The following is a 23752-nucleotide window of genomic DNA, read 5'->3' on the forward strand; positions in this document are numbered from 1 at the left end:
TTACATTTCAGCTAGGTACATCCCATCCTATGGGATTTCTAGAAGTCTCTGTCAAATGAAATGTGGCCAAATGACTAGAGCTCCAGCAGCCATATTGGGCCATGAGGTGTCCTTGAAACTGGAAGCCAGGATTGAAAATGGCAGCACAGAAAGGTAAGGAGCCTGGGTTCCTGATAATGCTGAAGGCCATATTGGTCATGGTCTGGCTATCTCCAGACTTAATGTGAAAGGAAAATAAACTCTTGTTAAGCCACAGTGTAGCTCCATTAATATGCAGCCAACTGGTACAAAGGGTAGAATCTCACCTGTCTTGATCCCCTGGGGGCCAACTCAGAGAAGAAGAAACCAGCATGGGTGATATAAAGTGTTTCTTTATTTGAACATCATTCCACCTGCACTGAAGCTCAAATCCAGCAGCAGCAGAAGGGGTCAGGACTGAAATAAATGTTACCAAACTGGACGATGAACAGCGAGGACACATTCAGACAGAACTTACTAATGGGGTGTAGACAACACCAAGCTATCCTAATGACACACAGCACAGGCCCCTGAGATCTGCTGGTCAGAGCTCTGGGAAGGACTATCCCCCTCATTCCCTTCTCAGGAAACTCCATGCCCACCCGAAGGCTAGCCCTCAGCCAGGCAGGGACCTGCGCAAGTTTCTTGTGCTGGGAAGGTCCCAGCTTCTCCGAAGAGAGGGTTCCCCTGTCTCAATCACACTGGAAGCTGGAGAAGGCTGACTTCCCTGTGCCCAAGCAGGAATCTCAAGAAGGCCAAGGAATTTCCCTACAGCCTTGTCTAAAAGTTCTCAGCTTGGCTAGTCCAGGCCTGAAAAGAATCAATCCTACCCATGGTCCTCAACCCCTCAGGAAAACCATGTTTTCCTGAGGGGGTACTGGTTCCCAAACAGGAAAGTTTTCACATCCTAGAGATCCAGAAGGACTTGACCAACCAGTGCTCTCAACCACCTCCATGTTGTGGCTGCTTTGGCCTCTTCTGAAAGTCCCCAGACCACACACACAGCAAAGACAACCTATTAGTGCCAGACCCCTCTCATCCAGTCACAACTCGGGGGAGGAGTGCCTCCATGGGCCACTCAAAGGTCAACTTCTTTAAAGAAGCAAGAGTCCCAGGGGCCACACTGAGGTGGGATCTCTGTATTCATCTTCTCCCAAAGGGAAAAGTCAATTTGCCTGCCTTGGCTGAGGGCAAACCACAAACCTCCCCGTGTCCAGGATGGCTTCCTTGCCCCCAGAGAGCCATCTGGGCCACAGGGTGATGGTACTTCAGCCTCACGTGGGGCCCCTGCCTGAAGCATTTTCCTCACTCTGCTCCCACCTGTGCTGAAGCCTGAGGGATGGGGCTATGGTTTGGTGCCCACTCCAGCCTCTTTCCCTTCCCTGCGTTCCCCTGACACTCCTTCACCTGCCCAACCCTGCTTTCCTAACCCTACCCACACTCCTAGGTGCATCTCTGGGTAGCCCCTTCCTCAGCAAGGTGGCAGCTGGCTGGACGCATGGTGACTTGGAGGCACTCAGACCCCACCTCAAAGGGATTGACATCCCTCTTCCCTCCCACTAACCCACTCCAGTGATGCCCCTGCCCCAAAGAGGTGGGCAGTAGCCTCAGCCTCTGAGGGGCGGTTCTAACATCCCCCCCTCCCACAACAGGGCTCCATTGCCCCCACACTCCCCCAGCAGTCCCCTTGGGGGAACAGGAGCACTGCACACAGTGCACACACAGCAGCCACTCCTGTTCCTCATTGTCCTGCCCCCATTACCCTCCTCTCCTCCTCATGCCATCCCCCTGCACTCCAGTCTGCTGTCCACACCTCACCTCTCCATTTGCCTCCTTCCCTGTCCCTATTCCTTCTCCATCTTCCCGGCCACCTCCCCACTACCTCCAGGCTCTCTGCATCAGGGTCCCCTCTCCTCTACACTCTTCATCTCTCCTTTCCCCATTTCTCTGCCTCTCCACCCCTTCTCTCCCCTCTCTCATTCTGGCTCTCTCCCATCTCTCCCCCTTCCCAGATACTGGCTCCTGCCCACCCACCCTGTAGCCTGCCAACACTGGGCTTTGGTTTGGATCTTTAAGGAACTCACTTCTGCCCCCCACTGCCTCCCATGAGGCTCCCCAGACCCTCCCATTTAGCACAGGCCCCAGGTGTGGAGCCCCACACTGCAGGTAGAGCCCTGGGGGAGCAGGAGAGGGGAGCATGGGGCTGGAGCCAGAGCACCAGACGAAAGGTGTTTGCCCAGGATGGGGGAGTCGGTGGAGAGGGTGGAAGGTCAAGACTTGGTAAGTTCCAGGTTTCAGGAATCCTACCAGGCCCAGCATCTGACTCCAATTAGGGTCCAGATGGGGGTCTCAGGCAGAGGATTTCTAGGGTCTGTCTTGGAAACCCTCTCAGGTCCAAGTCCTATGGAAATGAACACAAGATTGGCAAATACATGGCACTCGCTGCTTTTCTCCCCTCCTTTGGTTGAGACCTGGATAGGAAGTGATGACAAGCTTCCCCACTGAACCTGCAGAGGCCTCGTGCTCCTGCTACACAGTGGACCAGTACTTCCTCCCAGTACCTGAAGACAGTAGTAGGCACACTAGATGAAACCAACCTGCCACCTGAACTGGGAGCTGAAAGGGGCTGTCCATGCCCCAGGCCAGATGGCTCTACTGCCTGCCAGGTCCACCAGGCAGCGAGGGGAGTTTAGAAACACCTGGAGTCTCCCTCACTTGCTCCCGGCCAAAGGGAAAGGAGACGCCCCCCCCCATTAGGAGGGGAAGGAGAGAGAAGACTCCCCATCTGCCCCCCGCCACACATACTTACACACACACATACGCGCGTGCACACATACACTCACGCTGTCACACACATACACGCGCGCACACACACACACACACACACACACACACACACACTCATGCCTCAGCTCCAAGCACTGCCCATTGGGCTGCAGACCCTGGGCATACCGCAAGGCGAGAGGTGGGCAAGGGGAGGAAGTGGAGGTAGGGATAGGGTTACAAGGCCTGGGGATGGGGACAGGGGGTACCCTGTTCAGAGGTGACCTGCAAGTTCAAGTTATGCAGAAAAAGTATCAAAGAGGCAAGACAGTCTCTGCCCTTGGCAGATGCCTGGGCTGGGGGCATGAGAAGGGGCAGAGGGGTGATGTATCCCCTAATTCCCCACTCTCGGGCCCCCCTCCCAAACCCCCAGCCCTGACAACAGGGCCAAGAAGTCTGTGCTGTACAAAACAGGCTGGGGTCAAGGGTCCAGTCACTGGTGAGACACCCCAGCAGAGAGGAGGCCGGGCCAGCCCCAGGTTGAGCCCCTTCCAGCCCCAGCTGCCATGATCAGTTGCCACCAAGACAGGAGTCCGAGCACCCCCTCCTACTGCCTCCAGAGCCTGTCTGTCCTCAGTCTCTGGGCTGCCCAGGGCCCCAGTCAGCCGTTGACAGGGAGGCCCTGTGCTTTCTCCCTCAGTGCAGCTCAGACTCCTTTGGGAGAGGTGAGAACAGGCTGGAGCGGGTGGCAGAGAGGCCCCAGGGAGGCTGGTGGCGCCTGGAGCTCTGTAATGATATGATGGAACCATCATCAGAGGAGAAAAAAATAGGAAAAAGTCCGGTCCACCCTAGGCCAGTGTCTTGAATAAGTTTCTGCAGGAGGCAGGGACCAGAGGAGGCAAGGATACAGCCAGGCAGCAGCCCTCCAGACTGAGGGGGCCTGGGGAACTGGAACCACGGCGTCTCTTCCCCTGGAGACTCTGCAGGGTCCCCAGGCCAGGCTAGGGAAGAAAGGAGAAGCCCAAGGGCCCGGGGCTCCAGCTCCCTTAGGTCAGTTGAGGGAAGAGCAGAATCAGGCCCTCCCCCAGACTGCATCCCAGCCCCGATCTCTTCAAAGCCTGGAGCTACAGGCAGGTAGCAGATGAGAAGTCAGTCCTCGATGGGGTCTTCCCCTGGAGCTTGAATGAAGGGATGAGAGGGCAGGCAACGGGAAAAGCTGAGGACAGGTCAATTCCTGGGCTGTGATCCTGGCCCTCAGGGTCCCTGTGAGTGAGCGACGGGACAGGGGAGGACTCCCCATCCGGAGACATCACCCCCTGGCCGCAACACAGAGCTTACTGTAGAGCCCACAAAATCTAGAGAGAGAGAGAGAGAGAGAGAATTGGAGAAAGTCAGAGACTGCCAGGGCATTGGGGCTCCCCTCGGCCACTTCTCAGGTGGGGTGGGCAAAGCTGGGCAGGGAAGTGACCTGCACAGGCTGTGAAATCCCAGCCAGGCCTCTGCCTAGCTGGATGATCTTGAGCCATTTGACCCCTCTGAGTCTCAATTTCCTCATCTATACAACGGTCATCATAGCCTCCTTCACAGGGTGATTCTGAGGGGTGAAAAAGACATAAATAATTATAGCTAAGGGCTTTTTCACAATGTTTAGTGCTTAGTAAATGCTGGAAATGATAGCAATTTATTTTATTTTTTACTTTTGTCCCAGAGGTCTGGCTCAGAACTGAACTGGAGGGATGGAGACCCACAGAGGCTGAGGGAAGGCAAACTGGGGCTCCTTCACATCATTCTTAGCACTGAGAATAGGGCACTTTGGGGAGGGAGGAGAGGACGCTGGCTGGGCCCATCTCACCCAATTGCACCCCCAGACCCCTTCTTCAGAAAGGCCTTGGCTCTTAGTCATGCACTTCTGGAAGCTGCCACCAGAGGGCAGGCCCTGACCTCACACCAAGAGCACAGAAACCACCAGGTGTCAGAGTCTCCAGGGACAGGGGGCTCACAGACAGGTTTTAGCAGCCCAGCAGCCCAGGAGGGCCCCCGAAAAGGAAGCAGGCAGCAGGGAAGAGTCTGGCCTTTGAATTTGGACCTGGGTTCAAATCCTGGCTGCACTGCTTTGGTGACCTTGGGCAAGTTAACTGCACCTCCCTGGGGACTCACCTTTCTCATTTGTAAAATGGTGGCCATGATGTCTGCTTGATGGGGAGTCTTGAGCAGTGACAGTTTTTTCTGAGTATTCATCAAGTGCCCCTTAATAGACATAATCTTTCTTCTTCACAAGACAGCCCTGTAAGGTGGTACTACTTCCACCACCCTCATTTTATGAAGTGCAGGAAACTAAGGCTCAAGGACATGAAGCCATTTCTTTGATCAACCTGCTTCCCACACAGACGGTCTGCCTTCAGTCCAAGGGTTCCATCACCAAACTAACCTGCCTCCTGCCAGATGAGATAATAAGCCTCACTGCCATTATCCCCATTTTATAGGTGAGAGGCTCCAAGAGAGGAATATAATTAATGGAGAGTGCTAAATATACACCCAGCACATGCTAATGTAACATGCAGGGTGCGACTGTGAAAACTACTACTCCTATTTCTCACTGCAGGGAACGCACACGCAGACAGACGGGTGTCTGTCCACTGGTGCCATCCCTGCCCACCCCCCACCCCCCCCGCCCCCCGGCCCCTTGCTGCAGGGGCAGGGTAGGCTCCTGGCTCAGAAGACCAACCCTTCTTTGGAGAGTAATCTGGCACTGCCATTACAATTGTAAGTGTGCAACTCCACTTCTGGAAAAGCACCCAGAAAACATTGTATATAACAAGGCACAAAGATGTCTAGCCTAGCACTGTCAGTGATGGTAAAATCCTGGAAACCTCCCTACCAGTCCCTAAAAGGAGAATGGTTAAGAAATTACAGTTCCTCCATCTGATGTAATGCTAAGCACTGGATATAAAGGGTTCTCCATAAAAGGATAAAGAAAGATCTTTCAGATATGCTCTAGGGTTGGGCACAAGAAGCAAGGGATTTGTTTAGGATGATGCCTATCCTGTGTTATATTAGCACATAACACTACTATATATTTTATAAAGGAACATATAACATATGTTATGTACATATATGCATAAACATCTGATAACAGTGGTTAGCACTGAGCCTCTGGCCTCATGTGTCAATTTTTTCTTTACTGTATTTCAGTGTTACTTGATACATACAAAAGTTGATATGTAATATACTACGTATACAAACACCTGTGTGGGCTCACCATGAAAGAACTGTGATCGCCAATAATTTGTACATGACTACACACCCACATCTCATGCTCCTGGCCTCCCCTCTTCTATCCCAACCACAGATAACCATCATCCTATCTTCCGTATTTATTGTTTCTTTGCTTAAAAAAATATATACAGTACTACCATAAACATATTTATTATTAAGCCACACGTTATTTCGTGTCTCTTGGTTTTTTATTGAGCTCCATAAAAATATCATTCTGTCATCTTCTGGAACTCGATTTTTTTCCCTCTCTTTCTCAATATTATGTTTCCAGGATGTGTCCATTCTGTTACTTATAACTAAAGTGTATTCATTATGCACTATTCCGTAATATGAATATATCGCCATTTATCTATCCATCCTCCTGTCAGTGGCCATTGTTTTCAGTAGTTTGCTATTTGAAACTGCTGCTAAGACCGTCCAAGCCATTTCTCATGGGTTTATACTCCTGGTTGGGTCTGCTGGGTCACAGGCATGCAAATGTTGGGATTTGAGGAATAACGTCAAATGGCTTTCACTGCCTGCACCCTTTCCAGCTCTGGTTTTGTCTGAGTACTCTGTGACACCTCTGGGCCCCACCCCCAGCCCCAAGCGCACTCGCCTTTGTTCTCCTGCTTGAGCTCCTCCTGCAGCAGGTCTGTTTGCCGGTTGCCCAGCACGAAGGCGAGGAAGGAGAGGATGAGGGCGTTGAGGATGCCGATGATGGCCAGGATGTACGCCCAGCGCACTGAACAGTCCCCCAGGGAGTACTTCCCGGTCTTGGCCCCGCACATGTCCCGGATCGTCTCGGCGTCCCAGCCGTCGGGGAAGATCATGCAGCCCAGCACAAGGCACAGAGCTGAGGGGACGCGAGGCCGGGCACACCGCCATGGTCAGGGAGGAAGAGAGAAGGGGTTGAGTACTCCCCAGAGCCAGAGGACCACCACAGCCCTCCAGGCTGGGCTGCACAGCCCCCCACCCCCACCCCCTACCCCACCTCCATCCCCCCACCTCCGCCCCCGCGAACCCCCCCCCCCCAACCCAAGAGCCTGTTAACCGCTTTTGTGCGTTCCAGAAACTTTAGGGTCTGAGATGGCCTCCTGCCTCGGGGAGCAGAAGCTTTCCGGGACCCATAATGCCCCCATCAAATCAACTCCTCCAGGAAGCCTTGGTGCAAATACAAGAAAATAGTAACTCACGCTCAGCTGCTTCACCTCCCTTTAGCATCCTGACCATGCTTACCCCCTCCCATCCTCCTCGTTCTTTATTTTTGTCATTCATTCAACAAACATTTATTGAGCGCCATTCCCTTTCCTTCAAGATGCTGGACCTACGTTCTCATTCACGCAGTTGAGTGCTGCTCTCAAAGAAAAGACTGGGGTAAGTTCTTTCACCTACTGGGTGTACAACCTTGGGGATGCCACCTGTCTGTGTCTGTGTCATGGAAATAACAGCACTACCGCACAGGGTGGTGGTGAGGATTAAAGGAAGTCAGGTGTGTAAGACACTCAGTCCCCAGCATTTTCTCACTGAGGGCCCCGCGTGTGCAGGCACTAGACTGGGCAGGGGATGGGGGCATTGCTTGCACTCCAGCCTCACAGAGTTTGCAGTTAGGCGGGGGAAAGGTCTGTGAGAGCAAAGACATTACAGGGCTGGGGCTCAAATCCTTACTCACGTCTTTTCTAGATGTGGGAACTTAGGCCAGTTCCTTCACCCGTGAGCCTATTTTCTCATCTGTAAAATGGGGCTAATGATGGCATCCAAGTCATTGCAAAGATTACAGGAGGCAGGAAATGTAAATGCTTGACATAGTAAATCCCAGATAAATGTTAAATATTATTACTATCATCAAAACTAGTCATAATGATAAAAAGAATAGTCACATAAATAAGGAAATTATTGGGGAGCAGGGTGCTTAGTTTCAGGCGGTGGAGGAGGGGAAACAGGGAGAGGCCAAGAAGAGGCTTCTACGGAAATAGGCCCCTACTGGTTCCCCACCTTGGCATCTACTCACCAGTGTTTAGTGACCCACCTCTGCCAATCCGAACCCAAATAGTCTGTCTGGGTAGGCTCTTTGCAGTGCCCAGCCTAGTTGGTGGGACCTAAGTCTGAGCCAAACAGCACAAGCCCCACCCACACAGCCAAAGAGAGCCAACCAGGCTCAGTAAGCAACCGGGGGCTGTGACCTTCCACTCCTGCCATGCAGTGTGAGCAGCTAGCCTTGTGACTTGTGACTGTGTCTGTGGCTTGATGTTGCCCTCTCGGTGTTCGACAGTCCCACCAGCAACAAGGTTACTGTGTCTGACACCTGAAGGTTCCACACCAGGCCCATGGGGTGCTTAACCTGGGTTTTAGAAGACAGTGATGACAAAGAGAGGGTGGTGGTCAGTGCTGCCCACTGTCCCAGAGGCCCATCTAGTCCCCAGGGTGGGGAGGACGCCCTCAGCCTTGTCACGTGTCTCCCTCACCTATCGTTCAAGGAAGTGCTCCCTAGGCTCCAGACTCCCATCTACCAGTGCGCCGGGGCCCCTTGCTCTAAGATTTTGCCTCCTGTAGCCTTCCTCCGTCCTCCTATGACACGACAGTATTCCCCACATCCCTAGGTTGTGCTCCTCGTCCTGATGCAGGGCTCCCCCACAGCACCGTGACCACACACACATTTAAGGCTGTGTCCCCTCTCCCCGTGCTTGCCTCCTCCAAGATGAGTCGCAGCTAGAGTACCGTGAGTCGCTTACCTGCTGCGAAAAGGGTTCTTGGCAAAGGGAGACGGCAAATGCAAGAAGCCCTGGGGTGAGAATGAGCTTGGGGGAGCTAAAGAATCCCACAAGTTCGAAGATGCACTTTGGCCACCCAAATGGAGAGGTAAGCTCACGGGGAAATCGGTGCTGGAGATGTAAATTTGGGAGCTGTGGGCAGGTTAATCCCTGGGACTGGAGTTCTGGATACAGAGAAGGCCTAGGACTGAGCGCTTGGGAGGGAGGAGAGGAGGGGCCTACGGAGAAGGTCCATCCGCCCACCTCCCCAAATATCCCAGATATTTTGCAAGGCCCTCCAGGCCCCTGTCGGAGACGAGAGGAGGTTCGAACGCCGGGGTCGGGGAAGGGGAGCGAAGGAGCGCACTGGGTATCTGAGGGCTCCGGCCCAGGAGGCGCGCTCCCGCCTCCTCAGCGAAAGGCTGGGGGTGACGAAAAGAGCCTGGGCTTGGGCCAAGTCCACCCAGCCCCTCCGTTTCCCCTCCCCACAGGCCGCATTTCCTCTCCAGCCCAGAGCGTCGCCGTTTCCATGGAGACGGCGCCCGCACCCGGAGCTCTCCGCAGCACCGCCGGGCTCGCAGGGCGGGCCTCTCCCTTTGGCAGCTCCGCGCTCAGCCCTCAAGGACTTTCCTTCCCGTGGCCCTGCGCCCGCACGCTCTCGCTCTCACCGCCCACGTGCCTCTCTCAGTCGCGTGCCTCCCCATTCCTTTCTCTTGTCCACCCTTTCATCTTTCTTGTTCTGCATCTGTCTCTTGTTCTGCTACTGTCTCTCGGGCATGTCTGCATCGCGCTCAAGGGTCGGCCTCGACCCTCCCTCTCCCCTTGTCTGGTTAGATCTCTCCGCATTTAACATTCTTTCATCAGCCCTCCTCTTCTCTCATCCTTTTCTCGCTTCTCTTCCTTCTCTGGATCTAGCACCTGGCCCTTTCCTCTCTCCGGCTCTCCCTTCGAACACTGCACACGTAAATCCCGAGGGCCAGTAATGTGCCGGACATTGTGCAGGATGCTGGGGCCCCTGGAGGCGTGGTCCTCAGAAGAGGTGTGTGGGAGAAATAAAATCAAGTCAGTACACAAACAGAATACTTATGCATGTCAAGGAGTGCTTGCAAGGAAGCAGACTCGGGGTGGAGACCCAGAATAACAGGATGCTGGGAGAGGGAGGAGGTGGACCTCTCCATCTCTAACCCACGCTCTCTGCCTTCTCTGTTCTGCAGCGTTGTATGTAGGTGGTGGCTATGGGGCGCCCAAGGCTGCTCAGGGAATGGGAAACACCCAGAAGTCAAGCAAATGGAGAAAAACCAATCAGATGGCTTCCCTGGACCTGGGGGAAGAGAGGAAAAGACCACTAGGGACAGCCTAAAACAAGGAAGTGACAAAGAGTTTCAACCATCAGGAGATAGAATGACTCCAGGTAAGGCACCCCCATGTGCTGAATGAGGAAACTGAGGCTGAAGTCTTTGGAGTCTGAGTTCGAGTCTCTTTTGGAAATAATGAGCCGGCTGCTTTGAATCACACACACAGGTGTGAGGTGCCATGTGGGGTAGGGCTTCTCAAAGGAAGCATTTTTGACATTTGACCTGATAATATTTCATGATGGGGGGCTGTCCTGTGCCTTATGGGATGTGGCACATCTCCCCCTGCCCCACACCCCACCCCTGCCGTCATCATAAAAAACATCTCCAGATATTGCCAAATGTCCCCTGGGGGGGGGGCAAACCTGTCCCTGGCTGAGAACCACTAGTATAGGGAAGGGGCCCTCTGATGGGGCATCTCTATCCATTACCCTTCAGTCCACTGACTTCCCCTGCTCCAAGCAGCCAGAAAGTGTTGTGACAAAATTAATAATATGAATATTCATAATATGATAATAATGTTAACAAAGAGCATTGAGTGCTTAACTACATGCCAGGGTGCAGAGCTCCTGACACCATGATCTTGTTTAATGCTATTACAAATCTATAAGGTAGGGAAAATCATGATCCTCATTTTATAGATGAGAAAACAGGTTCAGAGGAACCACGTATGATATCTCATGACACAGAGCTAGTCAGTGGTGGGATCTGTATTTAAACCCAGACAGGTCTTTACTTAACATTTTTCTTTTAATAGCCTCACTTTTTAACTTAGAGGCATTTACTTAAAAAGTAAGCTTTATATCACTATCATAGAAAAGGAAATCAGGATCATTTGCCACAAATAGAAGGAAACTATAAATATAATGAAACCAAAACAATGTTCTTAGATCCTAGCTGGATACTTTTGCCTGCCAAATGCTCTGAGCATTCTCTCTCTGTTTAAGAGGTTTAATAGTGTGTGAGGAATTAAGGAAATACTAGCACCAAACTGAGCCTTTCTCCTTAAAGCCATGAGACACTGCCCACCTTGCATGGCCTCAAAAGGAAGCTGAACTCCATTCTTCACTATGTTGCTTTAGGCAAAGTTGGTTTACCACTCTGGGCCTTGGTTTCTTCATCTGTAAAATGGGATCATGACATCCACCCCACTTATTTCATAGCACTTTTGTGAGAATCAACTGGCAGGTGAGAAGAGGTATGCAAATTATCACTAGTGAAGTGGGGACAGGCCATGGCAACTCTTGGGGAAGTGGGAAAAAAATTTGGACAAAAGAGATAAGCCTTTTTCCAGATAGTCAAGAACGGTGAACAGTCACTGCCTGTGGAAGGTGATTAGCTTAATTTTTACACATAATCATGACAGAGACTAGTACTCTGTTACTATATCTGTTCATCCCTCTTCCTTACTATTATAACCCCCAGTTTTTTGCTGAGAACTTGACCATCAAAAATAAAGCTTCCAGCTTCCTTTGCAGCTACATGACTAGGCCACATGAGTAGGTAAAAATGCATGCAGATGTGCTATGTGTCTTCACGGAAAATAACTTTATATAAACAGATTTGTAAGGTTGCTAGAATGTGCTCTTTGCCCCTTTTTCTTCACCCATTCCTCCATCCTGCTGCCTGGAATGCAGAGGTGATGGCTAGGGCTCTAGCAACCATCTTCAACTATGAGGACAAGGGCCTTACCCAAGAGTGGTGAAGCAGAGCTCTAAAAAGAGCTCTTGACTTCAGGGGCTACAATACCAGCTCTGGACTGTCTAACTCTTGGGCATTTGTTTTATATAAGAAACTGAACCTTGGGTCATTAGACCACAATTATTTTGGGTTTTCCTATCACATGCAGCCAAATCTAGTCCTAACTGTTATAATAATGTGTTATTCCTTTTGAAGTTTGTATCACATATATGTATTGGGAGAACAGCTTTTTAATTGTGTGTCCTTGGGCAAGTCACTTCACCTCTCTGAACCTCTGTTGTGTCATCATAGGGATGTGATATTTACTTCTTAAGGCCACAACGTATATTGGGTGGTCACCATCATCCCTGTAATGGGAGTATGTCTCATTGTTTGTAGCGTGTGAAGGTGGGACATCTACTCTGCTTGGAGAACAACATGGCAGTATCTATAAGAATCATACATGCACTTAACCCTGACTCAAAAATGTACCCTATGGCTGAACTTGTGCGTGTACACAGAGGGTGTGTATGGGGTATATTCACCGCACCGCCATCTTTATAACAAAGGACTGCAATGTCTATTAAGAGGGAACTGATTAAATAAAGGCTGGTATATCCATGCCATGGAATACTGCAAAGCTATTAAAATAAGTGGAGAACAATTGTATACACTGTCATGGAAAACCTTCTAAGATATATTAAGAAATTTTAAAAATCAGGGTTCACATTACAATGTATAGTATAATCCCATCTATGGCTTTAAGAAGGATGTACATTTTTTTTTTTTTTTTTTTTAGTGTTTATTTATTTTTGAGAGAGGGACAGAGTGTGGGCAGTGGAGGGGCAGAGAGAGGGAGACACAGAACTGGAAGCAGGCTTCAGGTTCTGGGCTGTTAGCACAGAGCCCAATGTGGGGCTCAAACTCATGAACTATGAGATTGTGACCTGAGCCAAAGTCGGAGGCTTAACCGACTGAGCCACCCAGGCGCCCCAAGAAGGATGTATGTACCTTCTTACAAGGTAGAACAGGTAGAAGGAATGAGCAGCTGTGAGGACTGACACAGGAAGCTTTCTGACACGTGATGTCTGCTGCAACAAACAGTTGAAATGTAATTTTAAGTAGGCTCCATGCCCCACATGGGGCTGGAACTCACGGCCCTGAGATCAAGAGTCACATGTTCTACCCACTGAGCCAGCCAGGCACCCTAGCAATTGTCATTTTAAAAAGTCAAGCACATAGTGTTTCAGGCACTGTTCTAACTGCTCTATGTTTATGAATGAATTGCTATCCCCATTTTTATAGATGAAGAAACAGGCCCCAAAAGGTTAAGTGATGTGCCCAAGGTCACACAGCTAGAGATAGCAGAGCTGGGGTGCATACTCTGAACCACCTCTCCTCTCCAATACATTAGCAGGTAGACAGCCACACATAGGCATGTTCCCTCTTGTTTCAAAAAGGCAGGGGGCAGTCCCTACACACAGTGGGATGTTATTCAGCCTTAAAAAGGAAGGAAATTCTGACACACGCTATAACATGGAGGAACCGTGAGGACATTACGTTCAGTGAAATGTACTAGTCACAGAAAGACAAATACTGTAGGCTTCCACTTATATGCTGTCCCTAGAGGAGTCAAATTAACAGAGACAGAAAGTAGGAAGGTGGTTGCCAGGGGCTGGGGAGGGGTATGGGGGGTTAGTGTTTAAAGGGAACAGAGATTCAGTTTTGCAAGATGAAAAAGAGTTCTGGAAGAGAGAGATGGATGTGGTTCACGACATGGTGAATGTCCTTAACACCGTGGAATTGTGCAGTTAAAAAATGGTTAAAATGGTACATTTTATGTTATGTGTATTTTACCATGAGAGAGTGAGAGGGAGAGAGGAAGAAAGTAAGTAGGGGCAACACAAAAATGACATGATATATTTACCTCACAGACATGTATGTGCACAGAAAAAGATCTAGGGGAAATGGAAATTAAATTTATAAGAGTGGTGGCCTCTGGGCAGGGAGGGCGTGAGGACTTTAGCCTTTATGTAATGTTTCAGCTTTTCACGGAGTGAATATTCATGTATTACTCGTGAAATTTAAAAATATCATCTGGGCACCTCAGTGCCTCAGTCAGTTAAGCATCCGACTCCATTACAGCTCAGGTCATGATCTGGAGGTTCATGGGCTCGAGCCCCACGTCAGGCTCTACACTGACAGTGTGGAGCCTGCTGCTTGGGATTCTCTCTCCCTCTCCCCTTCTCTGTCCCACACCCACCCCCAACTTTCTCAAAATAAACAAACTTTAAAAGATTAAATGAATGAATAAAAATATTGATTTTTCAAAGAATACACATATAAACCTGCATATCTATAAACATTTCTAGAAGTATACAGAAGTAATTTAATGATGGATGCCTCGGAGATGTGGCCTGGGGGGGTGGAGAGGGGGACACTCTTCATCCTGTGCCCTCCTATACTGGTGAAAGTGTCTAACATCTGCACGTAACAAAAACGATATTATTACGGACAATCCTTATCCATCTATGCCAGACCATGAAATCCTCAAGTTTTTCAAAAATAATTAAGAAACTAAAAGAGAGTTAAAGGGAAGAATGATACTTGAGTTTGGGAATTAAACATGGGTGAGACCAAAAGTAGTGAAGAATTAATGAGAGAAAATATACGATACACTCAGGTGTTTATTTTTTTTAAAGCTTGTGCTGTAAATGTGCCTTTATGTAAAGCTTTTTAATGATGCATTTTATGCTTAGCTATTTTAATAGCATTTCATTATAACACTGTTACACCATCCTCCAGGGACATTCGCTGAGCTGGGCACTCCCGAGAGGCCTCTGTTTTCGCTCAGCTGCCCGCGCCATGCCTGACATGCCACAGCTGTTACCCTTTACTGAGGGGTCAGACAGGATGTCCCCAGGGCTTTTTGTCCCTAGGCAGACTCCACAGAGTCTTGCTATAGACTGAATTATGTCCCTACAAAATTCATATGTTGAAGCCCAACCCCCAGTGGGATGGTATTTGGAGGTGATTAGGGTTTGGTGAGGTCTCATGATGGGATTAGCACCCCTATAGGAGGAGACACCGGAGAGCTTGCCCCCCCCCACCTCGTCAGCACACAGCCAGAGGGCGCCTCTGCAAGGCAGTGGGGGGGACTCTCACCAGAGCAAGACCTTGCCTGAGGAGGAACAAATGCTGTGAGCATCAAGTTGCTACATCTGAGAGCCATACGGCTGAGAAAAAGTGTGATTCCATTCATATACAGTTCAAAAACAGGCAAAACTAACCTCCAGGATGAAAACTCAGGATAGTGATTACCTTTGGGTAGTGACTGAAGGGGGCATCAGGTTCCTGGTCTGTATGCTATTTCCACAGGCACGTTCACTTTGTGCAAATTCTCTGAGCCGCAGAGGTAACGATTTTTGTGCTTTTCTCTAAATATGTTATACTTCCATAAAAGCCAACTTTAAAAAAAGCTACATATGTAATGTGTCATAAGTAAACAGAAGAAAGAACCTAAATGCCCACCAATAAACCACAGGTTAGACAGAGCACATCTGTGCAATGGCACACCACATAGTCCTGAAAGGGACAAAGGAAGCCTTGGTGTGCTGATGTGGGATGGCATGTGGGTGTGCTAAGTGAAAGACAAAGTCCAGAGCAATGTATGTGTCACGATGCTAGCATTCTCTAAGGAGTGGGGAAAGAGTGTGTGTGTGTGTGTGTGTGTGTGTGTGTTCTTCCATGGACATAAATATTTCTGGAAGAGTTTTCAAGACACTGATAACCTTGATTACTTTTTTTTAAGTTTATTTATTTTGAGAGAGAGAGAGAGAGAGAGAGAGAGAGAGAGAGAGAGAGAGAGAAAGCATGAGTCTAGGAGGGGCAGAGAGAGGGAGGGGGAGAGAGAGAATTCCTAGTAGGCTCCACGCTGTCAGCACAGAGCTGGATGCGGAGCTCGATCTCACGAACTGTGAAAACTCACGCCCCAGACTTGGTTACTACTAGGGAGGGGAACTGAGTGTCTGGAGGACAGGAGGGGAAGGAGACATTGTACTGACAACCTGCTGCACATTTTGGATTCAGAGCCATGTGAAAGAGTGACCCACTGAAGCCGTAAGGTGGGCAGGAGCTGTCTACTAGTAGGTGACTATTGCCAGAGATTCTCACTCACTTGCAATGAAATAATGAAAGCAACAAAAATGGCAATGCACAGCCCAAATGTAACTCTCAGAAATAATGGGTTAGTCACAAAAACATAAAAATGAAAATCTCTAAACCCCTTTTGACTGAGCTTGCCAATTTCTGGGAATTTATCCTAAGAAAACCCTCATGGATATGCTCTAAGTTTTAGCTACAAGGATGTCCATCATGTGGTTACCTATAAGAGAGAGAAGAGGAGGAGAGGGAGAAATAATAAAGGAAGAACAGAAAGAAAAAAGCAACTTATTTTCCAGCAATATGGGAATATAGCTCTTTCATAACATGGAATACCACTTAGCTATGAAACTTTACTATAAATTTGCTCAGGCAGCTATTGAAGAAGACTTAATGATACAGAAAATACTTATGATATGTTAGGTTTCCAGAGGCTGTAGAAATTAATGCACTATAATTTCACTTTGGGAAAAAATAGTTACATAGCTACAGCAAATAGTTATATAGAATTTACCGTGGCAGACACTATAGTACTTTACACACCTTAGATCATTTAATCTGCACAACAATCTGCATTATTATTTTATTTTCCCAGAGGAGGACACTGAGACACAGAGAGGTTATCTAAGTTATCCAAAGTCACACAACTGGTAAGTCGCAAAACCAGCCAGCAAAAGGCTGAACCCAGAGAGTCTGGCTCCAGAGCCTGTTCATAGTGAGTACTCTATAGTCTTATGAGTGTAGGCCAAGCAGTTAAGAATGACTGCTTCTAAACAATCAGCAAAACTAAAAGGCAACCAATGGAATGGGAGAAGATGTTTGCAAACGACATATCAGAGAAAGGGTTAATATCCAAAATCTATAGAGAGCTTATCCAACTCAACACCCAAAACACAAATAATCAAGTGAAGAAATGGGCAAAAGACATGAATAGACACTTCTCCAAAGAAGACATCCAGACGGCCAACCGACACATGAAAAAATGCTCAACATCACTCATCATCTGGGAAACACAAATCAAAACTACACTGAGATACCACCTCACACCTGTCAGAATGTCTAACATTAACAACTCAGGCAACAACAAATGTTGGCGAGGATGCGGAGAAAGAGGGTCTCTTTTGCATCGTTGGTGGGAATGCAAACTGGTGCAGCCACTCTGGAAAACAGTATGGAGGTTCCTCAAAAAATTAAAAATAGAACTACCCTATGACCCCGGAATTGCACTACTAGGTATTTATCCAAGGGATACAGGTATGCTGTTTCGAAGGGACCCCCCAATGTTTATAGCAGCACTATCAACAATAGCCAAAATATGGAAAGAGCCCAAATGTCCATCGATGGATGAATGGATAAAGAAGATGTGATATATATATATATATATACAATGGAGTATTACTCGGCAATCAAAAGAATGAAATCTTGCCATTTGCAACTACGTGAATGGAACTAGAGGGTATTATGCTAAGCGAAATTAGAGAAAGACAAATATCCTATGACTTCACTCATACGAGGACTTTAAGATACAAAACAGATAAACATAAGGGAAGGGAAGCAAAAAGAATATAAAAACAGGGAGGGGGGACAAAACATAAGAGACTCTTAAAGATAGAGAACAAACAGAGCGTTGCTGGAGGGGTTGTGGGAGGGGGGATGGGCTAAATGGGTAAGGGGCTTAAGGAATCTACTTCTGAAATCATTATTGCACCATGTGCTAAATAACTTGGATGTAAATTATAAAAAATAAATAAATTATAGAAAGTAAAAAAAAAAAAGAATGCTTCTGGGAGCGTGAGATTACAGATGTAGTTTTGTTCATCTATAGTCCGCAGTTTTTCTACAAAGAACAGTGATGACTTTACAAAGCAGTAAAGGTCTTAGGAAAGGGGAGGAACACAGAGCAGCAATCCAGCATAGAACACACGGCCAGCTGCTTGCATTGCCTGTGAGTCCCTCCTTCAGGTTTAGAAAAGGATCAGGCTGCATTTGGAGCTGAGAGGAGCCCAGTGAAGAGTTTGCATCCGCATTGAGATCCCAGCACTCCAATGAATTGCTTCCCCAGTGCCTGGTGCAGTCATGACCAGTGGCAACAACCTCTGACAGGCTGACCCTCCAAGGGAAGGAAGGTGTCTACAGGCCCCTGCTCCTAAGTTGGAGCACTGGTTCTGTTCCCCCAAGACAAGCGAGACTGTAACAGTCAGTTCCTACAGGTCAGCTCCAACCCACTGGATTTGTGTAGATCGAGGCCCAACCTTAGTGCCTCTATCAGCCCGATATGCTGGGGCTCGGGACTCCTGTGACTGGGCTCACCATCTGCCATCCAACACCCAGATGCTAGGAGGCACCTGACCCCACCCTTCCCCTCACCCCCACATGCAACCCATTCCCAAGGTCGACTGCCTTGATCTCCAAAACTATCCAGGATCTGACTTCTCTCCACCTCTACTACAACCATCTGTCCAACCTGCCATGACCCCCTCCTAACTAGATGACCACTGGGGCCTCCTAACTAAGTTCTCAGCTCCCACACTTATCTCATCAGCAGCTGCTCTCCACTCAGCATCCACAGTGAACTTTCAGAAACGGAAGGTGCCACTCCCCTGCTCAGTGCCCTCTGCAAGCTCCCCAGAAGCACTCAGAAGAAAGCACTGAGGTAGGCTCACCCACCTTCCTTGGAGCCATTAGGCTTCCATGCCCTAAACTCCAGCCTCACTGGCCTCCTTTCTGTCCCTTAAAACAAGTCAGGTTCAGCCCCACATAGAGGCCTTTGTACTGACCATTCCCTCTTCCTGGGACACTCTCCTCCTCTGAAATTCAGTCCCCAGCTCCCGGTTCCTGATCTTGAGCACACTACAGGGTAGTAGGGGAACTAGTAAGAAGACAAATAATAGTGGGTGGGGGGGGGATGGGTGAAATAGGTGAAAGGGATTAAGAGCACACTTGTCTTGATGAGCACAGAGTAATGTATGCAACGGTTGAATCACTATATTGTACCCCTGAAACTAGTATTGTACTGTATGTTAACTACACTCGAATTAAAATAAAAATTTTTTTAAATGAGAAGACCAATAATTGTATCTGGTGTCACAGAAACTGTTACAGAGAGATGGACCCCCATCACTTTGTGGGGTAATCATTTGGGAAGTCACCACCCACACCAGGCCCAGACTGCACCAAGCACATGGCCTTTTAATAACCTTTGAACCCACCCACCCATGCATCCCCCATTGCCCTGGCTCAGCTCCGCCACATCTTCTCTTGGGTTTGGTCCAAAGTCTCCTCTCCCTCTAGTTCGGACCAGGCCCTCCCAGGTGGTTCCATCCCTTCTCCGTCCCCCTCTGGCTCCTCCAGGCAGGCATCCTTTCTCGAGGCCATCCTTCTCAGTGTCTCAGTTGCTAATCTCAGCAGCTGCTCTGGCTCTTCTCTCCAAGCCTCCATTTCTGGCTTCTTTTCAATCTGCTGCTAGGCTCTCCTCTTCTCCCTGCACATTCTTCCTGGGGTAATTTCACCCACCCTCAGACTCATTTGAGGATGCCTCACATCTCAGTCTCCACCTGAGATCTCTCCCCTAGGCTCCAGGCCCCAATATCCAATTGCTTGTGAGACTCTTCCTCTTGCACATCCCATAGGGTCTGTAAATTCAACATTTCCCAAACTGATGCGATCTTCCTCCTGCATGTTTGGGAATGTCGGTCCAGAGATCCAATCACCCAAGAAGGAAACCTGGAATCATCTGTACCACCTGCTTTGTCCTCACTCCAGCACAGCCACTGATCTCCTAAATAGGTCTCCTGTCCTCTTCCTCCTGTCTCCCTGCTGCCTCAGCACCTTTCACCAGGACCATGGGCTCCTTGCCCTCATCAAGCCTCCATCTGGTCCATCCCTGCAGCAGCCACCCCAGTCATCTTTCTACACCCACATGTGGCGCTGGTGACTCTCAGGCCTAAAAGTGAATGCCCATCGGGGCGCCTGGGTGGCGCAGTCGGTTAAGCGTCCGACTTCAGCCAGGTCACGATCTCGCGGTCCGTGAGTTCGAGCCCCACGTCAGGCTCTGGGCTGATGGCTCAGAGCCTGGAGCCTGTTTCCGATTCTGTGTCTCCCTCTCTCTCTGCCCCTCCCCCGTTCATGCTCTGTCTCTCTCTGTCCCAAAAATAAATAAACGTTGAAAAAAAAATTTTTTTTTAAAAATAAAAAAAAAAAAAAAAGTGAATGCCCATCACATAAGGATAGGACCCAAAGTCCTAGCCCAACTTGGGAAGCTCTCCATAGCCAGCCCTACCTGCTTCTTCAGGCTTATATTCTAATTCTTCCCACTTTTCAATCTTTCCCCCTGTGTTCTAGCACAGACAATGGAATGTTGGAGCCAAAGTGTTTTGACTGAAATCACACACCAGCTAAAAACAATTGCTAACAGTTCCTGAGGGTCTCCTTTGTGCCCAGGTCCATACAGTATTCACAGTCAACCCTTCAACAGCCCCTTGAGATAGTTACTATTATTATCCCTATTTTATAGATGAGGAAAACTAAGACTCAGAAATTGTGTAACCTTCCTAAAGACACTTAGTTGGTAATGTCATATTTAGCATTCAAATTCAGGTTGTCCAATCACTGAATATGCTGCCTCCAAAGGAGTGGATGGTGGAATAGGACTTCAATCAGACGTCATCATTCATTCATTTACAGGCACTTGTTAAGCACCTACTATGTGTCAGGCACAGACTCCTGGTCCAGGGCTCTCATTATACCATTAAACTTCTCTGGGATTAAAGTAAGGTTGGTAATGATGAATAACATAAAATGGGAATGAAAAGAAAACGACACAAATAGGAGGCTTTCAGGAAAAGAATAGTTCAGCTCTTGTCTTCTGGACCCCTCCAAATGGTCTTCAGTCCCTCTACCCACAGCCGGATGTGATATGTTTCCCCCCTGCTCAAAACACTTCAAGGCGGGGCGCCTGGGTGGCGCAGTCGGTTAAGCGTCTGACTTCAGCCAGGTCACGATCTCGCGGTCTGTGAGTTCGAGCCCCGCATCGGGCTCTGGGCTGATGGCTCAGAGCCTGGAGCCTGTTTCCGATTCTGTGTCTCCCTCTCTCTCTGCCCCTCCCCCGTTCATGCTCTGTCTCTCTCTGTACCAAAAATAAATAAACGTTGAAAAAAAAAATTAAAAACAAAAAAAAAAAACAAAACACTTCAAGTCTGTCTAGGTATCACACTAAACCCAGGATGGAACCAACAGTATGATTATGTTGAAAAAAAAAAAACAAATCTCACGGTAAAGAAAACATTCATAGACAAAGTAAAAAGATCAACTGGGAACAATATTTGTAACTCTTATCACGAAGAGCTAACTTTCTTAATATACAAAAGTTCTCTTTTTTTGACATTTTATTTTTAAGTGATCTCTACACGCAACATGGAGCTTGAACTTACAACCCTAAGATCAAGAGTTGCACACTCTACTGACTGAGTCAACCAGGCACCCCCAAAAAAGTTCTTACATGTCAAAGAGAGAAAATACCATTCATTTCTAACTTGATAGAAATATATATATATATATATATATATATATATATATATATAGTATAGTGTATATATATAGTGTGTGTATATATATATATAGTGTGTATTTATATATATAGTGTGTGTATATATATATATATATATATATATATATACACTACCTGGGTGTCTCAGTGGGTTAAGCCTCCGACTCATGATTTAGGCTCAGGTCATGGTCTCTTGGGCTCTGCATTGACACTGCGAATTCTGCTTAGGATTCTCTCTCTCCCTCTCTTTCTGCCCCTCCGCTGCTTGCATGTGCTCTCTCTCTCAAAATAAAAAGATAAACTTTAAATAAAGTTTTAAAAAAGAAATATATATATAAGCTGACAGTTTACAGAAAAGATATATATAAAAAGTGTTTACTTCATTCATAATAAGAGAAAGGCAAATTACTACTATAAGAGAGTATTTTGGGGGCACCTGGGTGGCTGTCAGTTGAATGTCTGACTCTTGGTTTTGGCTCAAGTCATGATTTCATGGCTCATGAGACCAAGTCCTGCATCAGGCTCTATGCTGAGCATGGAGCCTGCTTGGGATTCTCTCTCCCTCTTTTTGCCCCTCCCCTGCTTGCGCTCTCTCTCTCTCTCTCAAAAATAAAATAAGTAAACATTAAAAAAAAATTTAAGAGTATTTTTTTACCCATCAGGTTGGCAAAAAATAAAATATATGGTAACACAATCAGTTGGCAATGATGTGGGGTAACAGGTACTTTTATACACTGCTGCTGGGATTGTAACTCTGTACAACTTCTACAGAGGGCATTATGGCTGGATCTGTCAAAATTATAAATATACAGACCATTTAATCCAGCAATTCTGCTCTAGGTCTTTATTTTATCCTTATATGTATGTATCAAATTGTTTATATACAACATTATCCACTGAAATATTGTTATAGCAAAATATCATAAACAACTTAAATATTGATTAAATAACTGATGGCACATCTATACAAGAGTATATTATGCAGCTCTTAAGAAAAAGTAGCTCTTTAGGGGTGCCTGGGTGACTTAGTCAGTTAAGCATCTGACTTGATTTTGGCTCAGGTCATGACCTCATAGTTTGTGAGATTGAGCCCCGTATCAGGCTCTGCACTGACAGAGTGGAGCCTGCTTGGGATTCTCTCCGTCTTTCTTTGCCCTCCCAACCCCGTCTCTCAAAATAAATAAATAAAAATTTTTTTAAAAGTAGCTCTTTATACACTAAAATGGAAAAATCTTAACAGTAAAAGCGGTGGAATGTGATATCTGAGATTAGGACATAAAAGGCAGTGTGATGCAGCGCCTGGGTGGCTTAGTCAGTTAAGTGTCCCACTCTTGATTTCAGCTCAGGTCTTGACCTCAGGGTCGTGAGTTCAAGCTCTGCACTGGGCTCTGCACTGGACATGAAGCTTATTTAAAAAAAATTTTTTTTTTAATTTAAAAAGGCAATGTGATGGGCAAAACAATCTTAAAAAGGAACATGGTTGGAGGAATCACACTCCCGGATTTGAAAAGTCACTACAAAACAACAGTCATCAGGACAGTCTGCTACTGGCATAAGAACAGACATAAAGATCAATGGAATAGAATAGAGTCCAGAAATGAACCCATGTATCTATGGTTAATTGATTTTTGACAAGGGTGCCAAGAGCATTCGAGAAAAAATAATCTTTTCAATAAATGGTGCTGGGACAACAGGATTGCTACATGCAAAAGGATGCTGGATCCTTCCTTACCTTACCTCATATATAAAAATTAACTCAAATGGATCAGAGATCTAAATGGGAGAATTGAAACCATAAAACTCCTAGGTAAAAACACAGAGGTAAGTTTTTTGTACCTTGGATTTGCAAAGGATTCTTAGCTATGACACCAAAAGCACAAGAACCACAAGAAAAAAAGATAAGATAAGCTGGATTTTATACAAATTAAGAACTTTTGTGTTTCAAAGGAAACTATCAAGAGAGACAAAAGACAGCCATGGAATGGAAGAAAGCATTTGCAAATCATATACCTGATAAGGGACTTATATCTAAACTATACAAAGAACTCTTTCCACCCAATAATAAAAAAAGAAAAATAACCCAATTAAGAAATGGACAATGGATCTGAATAGATATTTCTCCAAAAAAGATAATACAAGTGGTCAATAAGCACAGGAAACCATGAATAATTAGAGAAACACAAATCAAAACCACAATGAGATACCAGTTCACACCTGGTAGGATGGCT

At 47.3% G+C, this 23752-nt stretch overlaps 1 protein-coding gene across 1 annotated transcript in view; it reads right to left on the reverse strand.

The window, feature by feature from the left end:
• Positions 1-353: 353 nt before the first annotated feature.
• The window catches only part of LHFPL4 (LHFPL tetraspan subfamily member 4), a 32534-nt gene continuing 9135 nt past the window's right edge, over positions 354-23752 (reverse strand). The window contains exons 3-4 of the mRNA XM_045493668.1: positions 6656-6892; positions 354-4136 (exon numbers count right to left, since the gene is read on the reverse strand). Of these exons, the coding sequence (XP_045349624.1) occupies positions 4036-4136; positions 6656-6892 (338 nt within the window). The 3' untranslated portion in view covers positions 354-4035. The remainder of the gene's footprint in view (positions 4137-6655; positions 6893-23752) is intronic.

The sequence above is a fragment of the Leopardus geoffroyi genome, chromosome A2 (assembly GCF_018350155.1).
Source record: "Leopardus geoffroyi isolate Oge1 chromosome A2, O.geoffroyi_Oge1_pat1.0, whole genome shotgun sequence".
Classification (NCBI taxonomy): Eukaryota; Metazoa; Chordata; class Mammalia; order Carnivora; family Felidae; genus Leopardus; species Leopardus geoffroyi.